Below are 16,857 nucleotides of genomic sequence, written 5' to 3' on the forward strand. Positions count from 1 at the left end.
GTTCAGGTGGGAGCACCAGCTGTCTTCGGGCAGTAGGTGAAGTACACCCTGAACTGGTTGCCAACCACCCGTGGTCACACTCACACCTGGGGTGGGCAATTCCAGTCCTGGAGGGCCGCTGTCCTGCATGTTTCCCATCTCTCTCTGTTGCATCATACATAATTGAATTGAACAGCTTCTATATCAGGCTTCCGCAGAGCCTGCCAATGATGTGATCATTTAAATCAGGTGTGTTGTAACAGGGAGAGATGGAAAACAAGCAGGATAGCAGCCTTCCAGAACTGCAAGTGCCCGTCCGTGATTTAGAGTGTTCCAATAACCTGTCATGCATGTTTTTAAGAATGTGGGAGGGAACGGGAGTACCCGGAGAAAACCCATGCAGGCATGGTAGAACATACAAACTCCACACAGGAAGTGCTTACCCGTCGACCACTGGTCGCCGTATTGTATATTGTGGCATTTAAATATCAAGAGTTGAGTTCATAGGCAGATATTTTTTGCAGAGATGAGGTCCTGTTTATGAACTCGCAGTTTAAATTTAGAACGTACTTGTCGTTTCTCCGTCCATTAGCGTGTTCCAATGTCATTTGGACGGGAAAAAAAATGTAGAGGACAAAAACTGCAGATATACAATGGGTAAGTGATGATTGCATGAAAACGTTCTGTGAAAAAGTTCCCCGTAAATTAATTTTATTTTTATTTCTATTTATAAATTCGACAGGACCGGAGTCGTTTATTGCCATGCAGTTGTTATAAATAAAGTTTTATCTTCCAAACGTTTCCTCTTCCTCTGGATGTTTTTACGACATTTCATTTTTATGTGCCGTAAAGCAATTTTCAACTATGTAGTTCTAATGGCCTACTAGCCATACGCTTGGTGCAAGACAAAAAAACTACAAGGCGGCTTTCTCCTTTCCCGCTCAATATGCTCAAACGCTTTGCAACAGGAAGTTAATGCGACTCACTCATTGAAGGTTACCGAATTCACGTTTTTAATATAAACAGAAAACCGGTAAGTTAACAATTAGGCAGGTAAACCTCTCTAGTGTCTACGATTCATGCCGAAATAAAATTGAAGTGTCTATTACCGGGTTCAGGTGTCGTTACAATCTGCTAGCATGCACATTTTTGCAACTCTGGGACCAGTTGGAAGTCGCAACTAGTTTAGTAGAACTAACTTGCTTTGTTTTTTTTCGTCCTCCAAATGTGTCATTATCGTGCTAGCCAGGCTGTAATCATTCATCTGGATGTCTTAACATCACATATCTATCTATCTATGTGTATTGTGTGCAGGTAATAATACTAACATAATTGCGGTGTGTCTTCAGTTTCCATCATGCCTCGTATTGAGAATGACATCAAGCTGGATTTTAAAGATGTGCTCCTCCGGCCCAAGCGCAGCACCCTCAAATCAAGGAGTGAGGTCGATACAATTTCATATCTATCCATACCACGTGATGGTGGTCATTACGATTACACCACAACCATTGGTCACCCATTGTGTATCTGTTTAGGTGGACTTGCTGAGGAGCTTCACGTTCCGGAACTCCAAGGGCAGCTACACGGGAATCCCCATCATTGCGGCAAACATGGACACAGTGGGCACCTTTGAGATGGCGAGGGCTTTAAACAACGTAGGCAACGTGTTCTGATGGGAACCAGAAGCACCTTGCATGACGAGCAATCGGTTCATCTGTTCTCTTCCGCTAGTTCACCGTCTTCACTGCAGTCCACAAGCATTACTCCGTGGAAGACTGGCAGGAGTTTGCGGCCAAGCAACCAGAATGCCTCGAGGTACTTGTTACGTATTTTTTTTCTAGAAGCCGACACAAAGGGAAAAAAAGGAGACAATTAGAAACCATCATATTTCAACAGTTTGTTCATCAGGAGAACTTTATCTGGTGTGAAATATTTTAGCAACAGATGGTCTAAAGTAGTGCTGACTTGGAGAATACAATTAATTTTTTTTTCCGCCTTCCCAGAATGTTGCGGTCAGCACGGGCACCGGCGAGGCCGACTTCCAGAAGATGTCCGCCATCTTGGCCGCCGTGCCGCAGCTACGGTACATCTGCGTGGACGTGGCAAACGGCTACTCGGAGCATTTTGTGCACTTTGTCAAGGATGTGCGGCAGAAGTTCCCCTCGCACACGATAATGGTCAGTGGGCATGTTCTTTTTTTTAAATTTCTGTTTCCGCGGCATTTCCCAAACGTAATTCATGGATTTTTAAGCTGAATTTAACCTCGCATGTAGTCACTGTATTCCCCCATATTTTCAGGCAGGAAATGTGGTGACGGGAGAGATGGTGGAAGAGCTGATCCTGGCCGGTGCGGACATCATCAAAGTGGGCATCGGACCAGGTGAAAGCAGCAATTGTCATCTTCTCAGGCGGCTTTTTACACTGAACCCCCCACTATGTGCCCGGGGTAGGAACCAAGGCTTGCTGCGATTAGTCTATACAGAATTAAACAAAACTCACCCCCAAAAGAAATGCAGAGAAGTGCGAGAAAGCAGGAAGAATGTATTTTACAACTTGTAAAGGTACCAATTACTACGCACTCTTCGGGAGAAAGGCCACACAAATTCTGAGATGTCGTTAACGGATATAACGAAGGTATACTACTTCTTAGCGAACAGCATTGTTGTTTTTTTGGCAGCCATTTTAGATTTATTTTTCGATTTTTACTTTTAATATTTGATGATACCCACAAGAAGCTAATGAATTGACGTTAGCTCACCCAAAACAACTTGCGCCTTAAGTTAGCCCATTTTGCATCAAGAGTTACGTGGGAAACTTTTAAGCTGACGATGAAATTGATCATAAGCCGACTGTCGTGTAACATCGAAACAAAGTCGCAACATCAAGACTCGCTGTAGAGTCTACAGGTAAAGCGCTTTTTCTAATTTTCCTTGTTTTATGGGGTTGATGTTGTCGACTTTGTTACCTTTGCAACGCTTGTACTCGATAATGTTGCGGTTTATCGCTAATGCTACTTTGCTAAATTAATATCCTAAACTTCTTTGCGATTGTTTGAAATTAAAGTGCCGAATTAACGTGCGCATAACGTGCGATTTGTTTTTGGTTACGTGTATGTTGTGGTCAGGGTAGATTTTAAATCAGCTCCCGAGTGACTGACACCTTGGTCAAGCCTTTCCGCGGGAAAACAGAACAATAGCTTGAGTGAAGTTCACCAGGGGGGAATTGGAGACGGTCGACTGTATCTGCAGAGTTGGCGAAATGGAGCGCGGCCCAACTTTTGCCGTCTTCCGCAGGCTCCGTGTGCACCACGCGCAAGAAGACCGGCGTGGGGTACCCTCAGCTCAGCGCGGTGATCGAGTGCGCAGACGCGGCCCACGGACTGAATGGCCACATCATCTCGGTGAGCCTCCATTGTGAAGGAACGTTGGGATTGTTGAGACGCCAACGTTTTGGGTCCACGGCGAGACGCCAACGTTTTGGGTCCACGGCGATCCCTTCGTTAGCTTCACACCAGTCACGCATTGGCGCAGAGGCTGCAGAAATTAAAACCTTTCTTGTGTTGAGTTTGGGAAAGGATTGTGATGCTAACAGGCATAGTTTTTGGAAGAAAAAAAAATTGGAATGCTCTAAAACGATTATTTATTTTTTTGGATGAAAAATGAATTGTAATCTTTAGCAGAGCAGAGACAGTTGTTGTGATGAATCATCATCAGCCTCAAATCTATTTTTCCAAGAATTCTTGTTCAAATTTCTCATTGCGATACGATTTTAAAGTCAGTGATGATTGAGGAAAGGAATTCACATTTTAACACGTGATTTTTAAAAGTACACTTTTGCTCTTGTAATGGCACACCTATTATTCCATCAAAATGGAACGACAGTTATAATCCCCCCGGAAATGCTGATTTTCTTTGGGGGAAAAAAAGGGTTTTATCCAAAAGTCAATGTTGGCATCTTAACAACTTTCCAATTTTTCCAGCAAAGATTTTACCACAAGTGATGAGCACCAAGGGTTGAACGATTGGGGGGGGCGGGGGGATAGGTTTTTTTTTTCCTTCACTATTACGATTGTGATTTGATATGGGAAGAAAAAAATAATCATGTCATCACAATTGCAATATTGAGTGGTGGAAAACCAATAGATTATGATCTATATATTTCATTCATTCATTCATCTTCCGAGCCGCTTGATCCTCACAAGGGTCGCGGGGGTGCTGGAGCCTATCTCAGCTGTCTTCGGGCAGCAGGCGGGGGACACCCTGAATCGGTTGCCAGCCAATCGCAGGGCACACAGAAACGAACAACCATTCGCACTCACACTCACACTTGGGGACAATTTAGAGCGTCCAATCAGCCTGCCACGCATGTTTTTGGAATGTGGGAGGAAACCTGAGCACCCGGAGAAAACCCACGCAGGCCCTGGGAGAACATGCAAACTCCACACAGGGAGGCCGGAGCTGGAATCGAACCTGGTACCTCTGCACTGTGAAGCCGACGTGCTAACCACTGGACTACCGGGCCGCCCATCTATATATTTGTTTCTCCAAATCATTCAGCCCTATTTGAGAACCACTGCTTTATAGCCTCCGTGGCGTCTCTCCCACAGGACGGGGGATGCACTTGCCCGGGCGATGTCTCCAAAGCTTTTGGTGAGTCCCGTGGATGAGAAGCAACAAAGAGCTCTTTTTTTCTTTTTTTTTCCTTCCTCTCACCTACATGACATCTGTCAGGCGCCGGAGCCGACTTTGTGATGCTGGGCGGTATGCTGGCGGGCCACTGCGAGAGCGGCGGCGAAACCATCGAGAAGCTGGGCAAGAAATACAAGCTGTTCTACGGCATGAGCTCTGAAGTGGCGATGAAAAAGCACGCCGGCGTCCTGGCCGAGTACCGGTAAGTCCCAATCAAGGAAGCAATTAAAAAGCGGCGCGCTGTTAAGAGATTAACGACTCGTCGAAGGTGTTGGCCTCATATCTGATGAGTGTTTCACATACGCCATTTACGTGGTCGCAGGCAAGAGAGTGAAAGATGTTTAAAAAACAAATGCCCCTTTGCCCCCCCAACCCCCACCCGCAGAGCATCTGAGGGCAAAACTGTGGAAGTGCCGTTCAAAGGTCCCGTGGAGGCAACGATGCGAGACATCCTGGGCGGGGTGCGCTCCACGTGCACCTACGTGGGGGCGGCCAAGCTGAAGGAGCTGAGCCGCAGGACCACCTTCATCAGGGTCACCCAGCAGCTCAATACCGTTTTCGGCAACGACGGCTGAACGCCCCAGGGAGTCTTCAGCGCCGCTTACATGTACGCAAACAGTTACACTGCCGTTCCTACGATATTTATTCCCGTTGGACTCTCCGATGCCAAGCAATAACGGTCCATTCGCTTCTATCGTTCCGACCTTTAACCTTCAGGTAACGTTTTAATATATTTTTTGTTAGAATGGAGTTTCACATATTTTATACACTGGGGGAAAAAATCTGGCACAACATACCTCAAAAAATGTCACTAGAGTGAACCTGATTGGCACTCCCCCCCAAAAATGGTTTATAATTTCCTCTAAATGCCACAAGATGGTGGCAAAGCACTTTGTATGAACACATGAAACCCCTTAACTCACTTGAAAATAGTTTATTGACACACTACGCCACAATTTGGGAGCAAATAACTATTTGGGACTAAATGAAACTCCTCCACTCACATCAACATCGTTCGTTGACATTAAAACGCCATAAGATGGCAACAAAGCAATATCAAAGCGTAATTGAACATAGTTCATTGATGCCGGCAAAGCACAATTTTTGTCTGAATGAAAGTCCGCAGCGCACTTCAACATAGTTTATTGACACGAAGATAACAGCAAAGCACTATTTTCATCTGAATCCAACTAATGCAATTCAACATCATTTTTGACTCCAAGTTGGCGCCAAAGTATTACTTTTATCCACCGCTTTCTAAAGAAAGACGACCCCCCCCGCCCTCCTTTTTTCTTCTCCACAAATTTATTTACTCAATGTGAAATCTTGAGTCGTGAAGGGGACTACAAAGCAAGAAGTGGACTTGCTGCCATCTAGTGGAAGAATAGTAATGGTTCTCCCTGTCGCTGCGGTATGATGTCATAGTCATAAATAGATGAAGAAAGTGACATTATTTATGGTAAGTTAAAGTGAAGTTTTTGGAGTAATGAAGTGATTGGGAATCAGTGTATTTAATACATTTATATAAATGCTTAACATTATATGCAACCCTAACCGTTCTCTTCCGCAATGCAACGTTTAGAATGAGATGAATTTTATTTGTTGTTTTTAACCGTGACCAATGCCAAAGTTTTAATGTTTTAGTGATGTTCACTTTCAGCTCGTGTTTATTATATTTTGTTGCCTTGACATTCAGTGTCCCTTTTTGCGGGTTGAAGTCAGGTCATGCGACTGTCTCTGTCATCCGCGTACAATTCAATAAAGCTCTTGCACCTCTGCACGTGCTCCCGTCTTGACTTGAGAGCTCTTGAACGCTTGTGTTACATTCATTGAAGACGACGTTAAATGCACCAGAATATTTATGAATGATTGGTGATGATATATATATATATATTAAAACAAAAAGAAAGCACAAAAGCCCCCCACCGACCCGCAACAAGAGTTTGGCTTCAGCCGTATGTACAAAATCAACTTGAAACTTTTGCTTTGACTTGGCAGGTCCAAGCGCTGTCCTTTTTTCATCCAATACCGAGCCCGTTCGATCAGTTCCGATAAGCGGTCTGCGGCGGCTGCCAAAGCTCCACGCCCTCAATGACGCGGCGGATCACGGAAGCGCAGGTGATGAGCAGGTGTCCGGCGGCGTTGAGGAGGCCCGAGGCCACGCGCAGGGCTTCTCTATTTTGTGAGAGAGATCAATCAAATCGATTTGAATTGAGCCATTTTGTGGAAAAACAACAGCCAAAAGAGTGCGCCAAAGGTCTCGGGACTTTTGGCTCGTGGGCTTCTACTCACTTGAGGACTTTCTTGGGCCCCAGACACTGGAAGTCGGCGCTGACCGAGTACAAGCCTTGAAAAGTGGCCTTCACGCTCAGAGAGCCAAACAAATCCTTGGGGCTCATTTTGTAAAGGTCCAAGGTGACACTGGCGATGTCTTTTCCCGTCTTGGACTTGAGCTTGTCTTGACTTCGGGAGACAGCCGCACCCTGGGGTGATTGGGAACAGTAAGAAGCGGTGAAAAGGCGCACAGTTGTCATATCATCGAGTCATATCGCAATGTCGTACAATGGAAATGTCAAATCGCTATGGGCCCACTTTGGGGGGGAGGGGGGACTGGGGGGATGATTAATCTTGGTCGCTCACTCTGCTTTATTTTTACATATTTGTTTCTATTTTATTTATTCATTCATACTGTCGAAGGTGCACCCAAAACAAGAGCAGAGAAATTGGAGTGAATTAACAAAATACCAGTACCGATGGCGGTCGCCATATCTGTCCGGGCTCCAAGGCCACGATGGCGGCGTTGTCCGGCAGAGTTGCCAAGAAGTCGTCCGAGTCCACCTCCGTCCCGTCCTCCTCGCAGACCAGGGACGCCAGAGACACAAGCGACAACGCCCGACAGACCTGGAACCAAACACACAATTGCAAGAATCCATAATGAAACTCGGAAACCATCGGAGAAATCACCCTCTCTTTCAGTTCCTCCAAAGTCCCGGCCGTGATGCCCTTCTTGGCCTCCCGGTTGTGACTGCGCACCCTGAATGGTCGCTGGGGCGCGGCCCACACTCGCTTGGTGACCGACCTGGAGGCAACAGGGGAAGAAAAAAAAGATTGAGATCTATCACATGTACCGCAAAGAGCTGGAAGTATTTGTACAAAATTTAGACGTTTCCAGTACATGCTTTTACTTCCATGGGAAGTTAAACTGGAGAGTTTTGGAAACACCGCATTCCAAATTGGAAATGTGAAATTTCTCTGAAAGTTGCAAACTAACCTCAACAAACTCTTACTTACTTAAGCAATGAGGACGTCGTGTCCATTCTGGTAGATTCTCTTGTTCTCACTGGTGTGACGAACAAAAACAATGTCAGCTTTCCTTTCAGTAGGAACACCCTGGACTTTGCTCCACAAGTGATGACCGTTCAGATACCGCAGCATGTAGGCAAAGTTCGTCCAGGATTGTGTACTCAAGCTTAAAGCTATCAACAGACGCTCACGGTAATTATTTTACAGCATGAGCGTAAATACTTTTTCACGGTTTCAGATATCGGAACATGAATATTTATTTTTCGGACTAATTTACAATTGAGCTTTTTACTCCCAAGTTGTAAAAATGTGTTTTTTCCCCACCCAGATTCAAAAATATCTGCAGATACAGTATACTGTAAAAAGGAGAGCTCTTGCTTTGCTTCCCGAAAAAAAACACCAGATTCTGGCATTCAAAAATTGTAATCTGAAAAAACCCCACATCGAGTATGGAGGCATTTTCTTCACATTTTAATCACTAACAAATTTAGCTTGGATGCTTTTTTTTGTACGAACGTATTTTTTCTGATTCTACTTGTTGAACCTTTACTTAAAAAGATAAGGAATCCGTACTTTTTACACAAATATCGGTACTCTTTTTCAGTATGAATGCGTATCATGAGTTTAATTTTAAAAAGGATTACTTAAAACACATACCGTATGTATAAAAAATACATAACATTTTTAGGGGTTCTCCAAATGTTCTTAAATTATTAATAACGTTTTAACAGCTCACAAAACACTCAGGGTGCGCAAAAATGCGTCATATCCGGAAAAGCTGTCGGTGTGCTTGTTTAAACAAATTGCATTGCTTGAGTGAGCGGGGCACGTCAGACAAAGGTATTTCCAGACAGTCGGATTTAAGCACCGCCCGCGCAGTATGTTCGAGAGAAATTAGGCACTTTACTCGAGGCGGCAGTTGAAGAAACCTCAGCGGAACTTTCGAGTAGACGCGCGCTTAGTGCGCGGCACAACCCGCAATCAAACAACGGCAGGCACTATTTGTCGGAAAAAAAGTCAACTCAATTTTTGCAAAAGAATCTCCCTTTAGTTCGTTTTTCGTCAAGTCAAGGAGCGAACTGGACAGTTGCTAAACTCGCTGTTAATAATTTGTCTGATCCGAAGAATGGCATCAAGGAAGCCGAACGACATGTCTGGGGGTGAGTAACCTTAACCTAGCTTTAATTAAATTGTGCGTTTCTCATATCGCTCACTTTGAATGACTACAATCCAAGTTATCTACGATATATGCAAGTGTGCACACGCGCGGAATGCGCTCCCCAAACACAACGTGGAAGAAACGAGTCAATTTCTTCCAATTGTTTTATTAAAAAGTGAACAGATTGCATCAGCGACTGTTTACATTGTTAACCACACTGAAGGAGCATCAAAATACGTATGGAACCATATTTTACTTCAAATGTACTGCATGTAAAATCACGACAAAAAGTAATTGCATCGTACCATGGGCCGTATCAAAGCGTAGTTTTACTGAGTCGAACAATTTTTTTTCAATTTTCATCACGAACAGTCCTTGAATCCTTTCATACCCCACGTCACGAATTGTCTTTGACTGAGCAATACATGCCCCGTTTTTTTTTACTTCTTCCTACTGCTTTGAACATATTGTGATGATGACTATTTTCTTCCTTCCTACTTACAATTTTCCTAACTTCACTTTTTGCCAATTTATTACTGTATTGTATATTTTAGATGTTCAATAAACAAACAAACTATAGATAGATAGTTTGTGTACATGTATGTATGTATACAAATGTCATTTGATGCACCTTATAAAACTAGATCATACTATTCAAAAATAACTGCTTTGTCATCAATAAAAACAAGCCGAGATATTTAGACACATTTTGCCCTTAAAATGTGTTACTACTTTGCCTGTAGGTCTTGAGAACACGTCTTGAGGTGTTTCATTGCCCTTGCCTTAAGAGGGACGACATTTCATCTGTTTTGTACAGCACATTTGACAATAAAATTGTACTTGACTTGACTTGTGTTGTTCCTCCTGCCAAGGTGTCAATCTCCCACTCACCGCTTTGCAGCAGCTGGCTCCGCCCGTGCGCCTGATGTCCGCCGCCCTCTGGAAGGTCATGAAACAGCGGGATGTCGCGCAGTATGGGGTCCTGGCGGAGTTTGTGGAGTCCACTTGCGACACGGTGCCAGGCTTGCTCACTCTGAGGCACCAGGCCAAGCTCGCCTTGGGGCTGAGAGCGCGGGTGGGTGTTTGTTTCCGAACGTTCCATGTCACAAGTTTGAAAGTCCGCCATCAGTTGCTTGTCTTCCGTATTGCAAAGTGCCACATAAACAGTTTGTCTTACATTTTACGCCTGACCGCAAATCTCTCGCTCCGCTTCTTTTCCAGCTAATCTTGGAGCTCCTGCGTGTCGCCCAACCCGATAGCGGCGTCATCGGGACCCAATTGAAAAAGATCCGCGCTCCTTCTCGACCGTCCACCTCTTCGGCTCCTACCGCGGTAGGCGCGCACTTTTGATTTCTCCTCTCTGTTCTGAGCTCATCCAGCTTTTGCCCCCGCAGAAGACGGACGTCAAGGTGAAAACATCGGTCGAGAGTTTTCACACGTTGGTCCATGAACTGCTCACTAACCAGGTTGCAAAAGAGGAGTTTTTCCAGGCGAGTACTTCCCGGCAACAATTGCACATAACGGCGGCCCGGTAGTCCAGTGGTTAAGATAAGATAAGATAAGATATCCTTTATTCGTCCCACACTGGGGAAATTTACAGCCTCCAGCAGCAAGAATGTATGTAGAAAGAAGAAAGAGAAAAAAACAACAAACTACTATTACTACTAAGTAACTTTGCGCGTTGGCTTCACAGTGCAGAGGTACCGGGTTCGATTCCAGCTCCGGCCTCCCTGTGTGGCGTTTGCATGTGCTCCCCGGGCCTGCGTGGGTTTTCTCCGGGTGCTCCGGTTTCCTCCCACATTCCAAAAACATGCGTGGCAGGCTGATTGAACACTCTAAATTGTCCCTAGGTGTGAGTGTGAGTGCGAATGGTTGTTCGTCTCTGTGTGCCCTGCGATTGGCTGGCAACCAGTTCAGGGTGTCCCCCGCCTACTGCCCGAAGACGGCTGGGATAGGCTCCAGCACCCCCCGCGACCCTTGTGAGGATTAAGCGGTTCGGAAAATGGATGGATGGATGAATTGCACATAACTAACCTAGCTGCAGCCCCGCCAAGTTAAACAGTCTGCTGAAATCGGTGAATGTTTTTTTTTCCATTTCACTCAAGCAGCGGCATACATGTAGCTACCTTGTGAATTAAAAATGACAAAAGCTAGACAGTATTTAAAAATGACTTGAATGACATCTCTCTGACAGCTTTTCATCCCTGGTGGGCGGGCTTGGAATGTATCAATTTAAACGAGTTTCGACTGTATCTCTCACTGACAGGAGGAGTTTTTCGAGGGCTATGGTCCTTTATTCGACCAGTCGATGGAGAAGCTACTGTGGGAGTTTCTGGTTCGGTTGGATCAACTTCTCCCGGTGCCCAGCCTTTCTCAGGTAAGGGAGAGTACCGGTAACTGTCCGTCACAGTCACCCGGATTGAAGAGAGTTTGCGTTCCGGTGTGCAGACGGTGTCCTGGCTCAGTGAGACTCCCGCCGTCTTGGAAGAGTGCGCCCATGCCGCCAGCCAGCAGCAGCTCCTGAAAATTTTGCTTGACCATGAAGCCGGTCTTGGGCATCTCCACGCCGCAGGTAATCGTGCAATGTTGTTCTGTTTTGAGTATGACCCCCACGGCCCCATTTTGAATATTTTTCATGTGCCCACATGGGTCTCATTTTGATAGGGGGGGGGGGGGGCTCACACACATTTTATTTTTTAGGAAGATGGCACTTTAATATTGTACTTGATCCAAAGCTAACAGTAGAATTAATAATTTGTGTCTGTGCGTACTGAAATATAAGCTTCAAGTGATGCAGCACAGCCACGCCGATGCTATTCGTTAGCCTGTCATTGGCATTTTACATTGTTTGTTAGCATTTAGCTAAATGGACTAAACTGTGCTTGTTTTAAATAAATTCGGAACAAGGTTGAGGCATTAGAGTTGAAGCTGGATTTGCTCCCAAATGTGAAATAACAAAGATTAAGAATACTGAATATTCATTCATTCATCTTCCGAGCCGCTTGATCCTCACTTCGGGTCGCGGGGGGTGCTGGAGCCTATACCAGCTGCCTTCGGGCAGTAGGCGGGGGACACCCTGAATCGTTTGCCAGCCAATCGCAGGGCACACAGAAATGAACAACCATTTGCATTCACACTCACACCTAGGGACCATTTTGAGTGTTCAATCAGCCTGCCAAGCATATTTTTGGAATGTGGGAGGAAACCGGAGCACCCGGAGAAAACCCACGCAGGCCCGGGGAGAACATGCAAACTCCACACAGGGAGGCCGGAGCTGGAATCGAACCCGGTACCTCCGCACTGTGAAACCGACGTGCTAACCACTGGACTACCGGGCCGCCCAGAATATTGAATAAATGTGTTAAATATTCATGATGGGGTGTGGTGTATAGAATTGTGAGGAGTCATATTCACATTTCTCATCTTGAAACCAGGCTGTAACTTAACAAAATATGGAGAAAAAGTGAATTGTTGTATTGTATTCCACCCCCACCACCCCCCACCCCGACAGCACCCCTCCCACCAAACATGGGTGACTCCATCTTGACATCCCTCTCATTACCGCTCTCCGGAAAAGTGCCCTCAAATCGGCAACGAGGCCCCGGGTCGTCCTCTTCCAGCAATCAGGCTGCTCAGAGAAAAGACGAAACGCCCTCCGTCGCCCCCGCGGTCTGCCGTCTGATACCCGCCAATGACGACGTGCCAGCAATGAAGAGGCCCAAGCAAGATGGCGGTGTGCTAACCAACTTGAAGCCATGGAACGGTAACCGTAACCAGGAGGGCAGCGACGAGGGAACGCTCACGTCCCAAAAGCATTGCCCCAGCATGGCGGCCTGTCTGCGCCGCCAACCAAGAGTCGTGATTCGGAAACTGCAGCCCTCCGAGCTATGTCGAGGAGTGTCTTCTTGCAGAAAAGGTGAGGCTTTGTGAGCATTTTCTGGGTGCGCTGCACTCACTAAGGTGCTCACTTTAACCGAAGTAAAGGCCTCACAGCAAAAAGTGTTCAGGGTTTCCCCCAAAAAACTTCCGTCAAACTTTCAAAAGCTTCATAATAGATTTCATTTTTGTCCGTGTCCAGTATTTACATTGTTTATTGGTCGGCCCGTGACAATTTTATATCTAGCTATCTAGCTATCTAGCTATCTAGCTAGCTATCTAGCTATCTAGCTAGCTATCTAGCTCTCTATCTATCTAGCTCTCTATCTAGCTAGCTCTCTATCTAGCTAGCTAGCTATCTAGCTAGCTCTCTAGCTTTCTAGCTCTCTCTCTCTTATATAAATGTATATAGATATATACACATACACACACTATTGTGATAAACGGCAGTGTTGTTGTTGTTTTTTTTATGCCCCCGATCAGACTGCTGTTCGAGCAATAATAATTGAAAGTAAATCCTTTTTAATTGCCATTATCAAAATTTTAAGTCTCAAGATTTTGGAACATTTTCATTGAAATTTAGAACAATAATATATATTTATAAATAAATTAACAAAAAAAAAATACTGAGGCTCTGTTACTTTTTTTTAGTTGTTTTTAATATATTTTTCAACACCATTCAATCAGTATTAGCACAAAATAGACACCACATACAGTATGTGTAGTGGCAGAGTAAAATGATGTCTTTTATTTCCTTTCCTCTTTCCATCCTGAACAATTTATCTTAATTTTCCTGTTTAAGAAAATTCTGTTTGGGAACATCAGCTTTGCAGCGGAGTTTGAGTCGTTAGCATTTTCCTCAAGCTAGCCATGGTTGAGGTCAGCATCCCCTCTTTTGTTTACGTTGCCTCGGCGGCCGACGCTCCTGCCAGACCTGACGACGATCCACGCAGGTTCCGCTGGCAAAAAAAAGCTTGGTGGCCCCCCAAGGGTTACAAAGTACTCGGGGGGAGGTGGGGGGGGGGGGAACCTTGGCCTTGAAAATGGCTGTCTAATTTTGTACATGATTAGAGGCATACCATGTATTAGAATGATCAAGAATGTGATGATTTCGCCCCATTTTTTTGCTTCAATTCAATGCACATTGTGGGACTCCATCTGGTGTGGAGGCCTTTGCCACCGGGCAAGAGTTTAATACAAATGTTTATCATTTATGCCTGTGAGTATTGTAGGGTCAAATGTCCATTGCTTAAAGGGAAACAATACAGCAACACTGATTCTATTTGTTAGCCTGTTGTTGGCATTTTATGTGTTTGTTAGCATTAAGCTCAATGGATGAAGCCGTAGTTGTTTTAAATAATTTAGAAACAAACTTTAGTTCTCAGAAGTGAAGCTGAAATTGCTGCTGAAGGTTTTCATGATGAATCAGTGTTTTTTGTTGTTGTTTTTTTTAACCCCAACAGCATCCCTCGCCCCAAGCTCGGGTGACTCCACCTTGACACCCCTCTCTTTACCGCTCTCCGGAAAAGTGGACTCAAATCGGCAACAAGGCCCCGGGTCGTCCTCTTCCGTCGATCAGGCCGCACAGAGAAAAGACGAACTGCTCTCCGTCGCCCCCGCGGTCTGCCGTCTGATACCCGACAATGACGACGTGCCAGCAATGAAGACGTCCAAGCAAGATGGCGGTGTGCTAACCAACTTGAAGCCATGGAACGGTAGCCGTAACCAGGAGGGCAGCGACGATGGAACGCTCACGTCCCAAAAGTATTGCCCCAGCATGGCGGCCTGTCTGCGCCGCCAACCCAGAGTGGTGATTCGGAAACTGCAGCGCTCCGAGCTACGTCGAAGAGGAGCGTCTTCCGACAGGCTGAGGAGGAATGACAATAAAGAGTAAGCAAGCAGTACATTATCTCATTCACTCCCAAAGACGTTTTTAAACGTCTTTTCAGACTTGGTCCAGAATTGGCTGGTACTGAATGAGTTATTTGCTCATATTGGCCGTACTTTTGATCCAATTGATATGATGCAACTCAAGTGAGAAATATTTTCATTTTGCCACCCCCCCCAAAAAAAAAAACACCTGGTAGGAATGTCTTTTCATGTATTAATTTATTTATTTTTTGTGGGTCATGTAAAACAGGTTAAAATAATATTCAAGAATTTTGGAGCGTCGTTTGTGGCGTATTAATGGTTTAAACCAGTTGTTCTCAAACTCCACCGGAAAAAAAATAAAAATTGGCCACTTCAAGCACCAACATAATGACCAACATTAAATACAGTTGTGTAGTCGGTCTAAGTGCTTATGAAAATAATATTGCAAGCACTGTAACATACACTATTTGAACATGAACTCTGAGCCTCACTATAGGATTTTTTTAATATAAAAATGTTAAATACAACTGAACTGTATTTGAGAATTGATACTTTGAAGGCCACGAGAATGCACCCAAATACCACACTTTGTTTTGAGAATCACTGGTTTAAGCGATTCTTACAGACAAAAACATTTTTAGACAGTATATATAGACCTTTTAGGGGGGAGGGTGCAGCATTATTGGGTTTTTATTATTGGGCTCTCTACATGGTGGGGGGGGGCAATTGTATTTAAAAACAGGCTATCCATGGTCTTTGTGTCCTATAACTTGGTCTTTACAATACAATACATGCTGATTTATATAGCGCTTTCACAACAGCGGCAGCTGTATATATAATACCAATAGAGGACATCTCCAGTTTTAACTGGTATTTATATTTTTGTTGTGTCTACTTAACAGGAATCGTCTCAAAGAAGTAAGCGGAGGTGCCCTGTCGTTCCCGCGCCAGTGGAGCAGCGCAGGTAGAAATTGCCACATTCGATTTTTGAAACCGGAGCAGGTCATTTTCTCAGTGGACTTTGCTCTTTTTGGGACTTTCTGAGTAGTCGCTGTCACGTTTTAAAGGCTTAAAACTGTGTTTCATAACATTTGATGTGGATTGTGGTGTTCCGCAGGGAAGTATTCTTGGTCCTGTGTGTTTTTTTTGTTGTTGTTTTTGAACTTCCAATAAGCAACATCAGCACTCAACATAGTGTTTAATATCAGCGCTATGCTTGTGATACACAAAGTGACGAACCCAGAAGTGAATTTTAGACTTCAATCCTTACATTATTAGTCAGCATTTTTGCTTTGCATTCCTAATTTTCTGATTGAGTTTCGTCTGCGTGCATGTGTAGAAGCGCTGGCCCCCTCCGGCGATGACTACGTAGCTGATTCCGAGGACGAGGCCACTGAGCGGGTAAGTGAAGACTTTTTCCACCGCTCTGCTTCGCCCTGTCCACATTTACCTTCCTCCAAAAGCCCGTTCTCCTCCCTCTCTCTCTCTCAGCTGTTTATGAAGCGTTACTCCAAAACCAAGCACGGCACGTATTTCCCCACCTTGCGGGAATTCTTGAAGCTGGGAGCCGCGCCGTGCCATGTGATGGCCAATGATAAAAATGACATTTGACCATGTAAAATAGAAGTCAAGTCAGACAACGTCTGGACTGGACACGAAAAAAATCATTCATATTCCACAAATGCAATAGTCATCAGAATGCCGTTTTTACACAAGGGGAGCTGCATAGAACATATTAGAAATACATTTTCTGACTTGACTTGACTTTTTAAGTATCACATGACTAATAACTAAACTGTGACTGTTGTTTCTGAATAAATACTGAGTTTGTTCATTTGCATGTTTGGTGCTTTATGTCCTTGGTTTCCTGGGATTTTTTTTTCTTTTTTTCAAACCTGTGTTTAACGGGATAGGTCAGTTGACAACCATTTCTCATTTACAGAGCACATTTGATTATTCCAAAAATTAATTTATTTCCCC

General features: G+C 44.6%; 3 protein-coding genes across 7 annotated transcripts; 2 read left to right on the plus strand and 1 right to left on the minus strand.

Moving 5' to 3' along the window:
• Positions 1–423: 423 nt before the first annotated feature.
• Positions 424–6,447, plus strand: gmpr2 (guanosine monophosphate reductase 2). 3 transcript variants are annotated; one of them, XM_052066328.1, is made up of 10 exons: positions 424–636; positions 1,329–1,423; positions 1,515–1,634; positions 1,711–1,794; positions 1,983–2,156; positions 2,278–2,359; positions 3,273–3,379; positions 4,586–4,628; positions 4,710–4,869; positions 5,053–6,447. In XM_052066328.1, exons 1-10 carry the CDS (start codon positions 633–635, stop codon positions 5,240–5,242), a joined length of 1,059 nt encoding a protein of 352 aa, XP_051922288.1. In that variant the 5' UTR covers positions 424–632; the 3' UTR covers positions 5,243–6,447. The 3 variants fall into 3 exon arrangements, with proteins under 3 accessions (XP_051922288.1, XP_051922297.1, XP_051922304.1); XM_052066337.1 differs by lacking the exon at positions 424–636 and adding an exon at positions 843–1,012; XM_052066344.1 differs by lacking the exon at positions 424–636 and adding an exon at positions 868–1,012 and having other exon boundaries at positions 1,294–1,423.
• Positions 5,796–8,218, minus strand: cideb (cell death inducing DFFA like effector b). Its single transcript, XM_052066370.1, has 5 exons — positions 7,959–8,218; positions 7,632–7,746; positions 7,419–7,568; positions 6,960–7,150; positions 5,796–6,842 (listed from the first exon to the last, which is right to left on the minus strand). The coding sequence occupies exons 1-5, from the start codon at positions 7,982–7,984 to the stop codon at positions 6,710–6,712; spliced, it is 615 nt and encodes a 204-aa protein (XP_051922330.1). The 5' UTR covers positions 7,985–8,218; the 3' UTR covers positions 5,796–6,709.
• Positions 8,219–8,814: 596 nt separating this feature from the next.
• Positions 8,815–16,711, plus strand: tinf2 (TERF1 (TRF1)-interacting nuclear factor 2). Of its 3 annotated transcripts, none has more exons than XM_052066284.1 (11): positions 8,815–9,130; positions 10,002–10,204; positions 10,351–10,461; positions 10,524–10,619; positions 11,396–11,506; positions 11,578–11,701; positions 12,707–13,045; positions 14,469–14,895; positions 15,780–15,844; positions 16,217–16,278; positions 16,369–16,711. In XM_052066284.1, exons 1-11 carry the CDS (start codon positions 9,097–9,099, stop codon positions 16,486–16,488), a joined length of 1,692 nt encoding a protein of 563 aa, XP_051922244.1. In that variant the 5' UTR covers positions 8,815–9,096; the 3' UTR covers positions 16,489–16,711. The 3 variants fall into 3 exon arrangements, with proteins under 3 accessions (XP_051922244.1, XP_051922259.1, XP_051922251.1); XM_052066299.1 differs by having other exon boundaries at positions 8,818–9,130; positions 12,641–13,045; positions 15,780–15,841; XM_052066291.1 differs by having other exon boundaries at positions 8,819–9,130; positions 15,780–15,841.
• The last annotated feature ends 146 nt before the right edge of the window (positions 16,712–16,857 follow it).

Source organism: Hippocampus zosterae, chromosome 1 (assembly GCF_025434085.1).
Source record: "Hippocampus zosterae strain Florida chromosome 1, ASM2543408v3, whole genome shotgun sequence".
Lineage (NCBI taxonomy): Eukaryota > Metazoa > Chordata > Actinopteri > Syngnathiformes > Syngnathidae > Hippocampus > Hippocampus zosterae.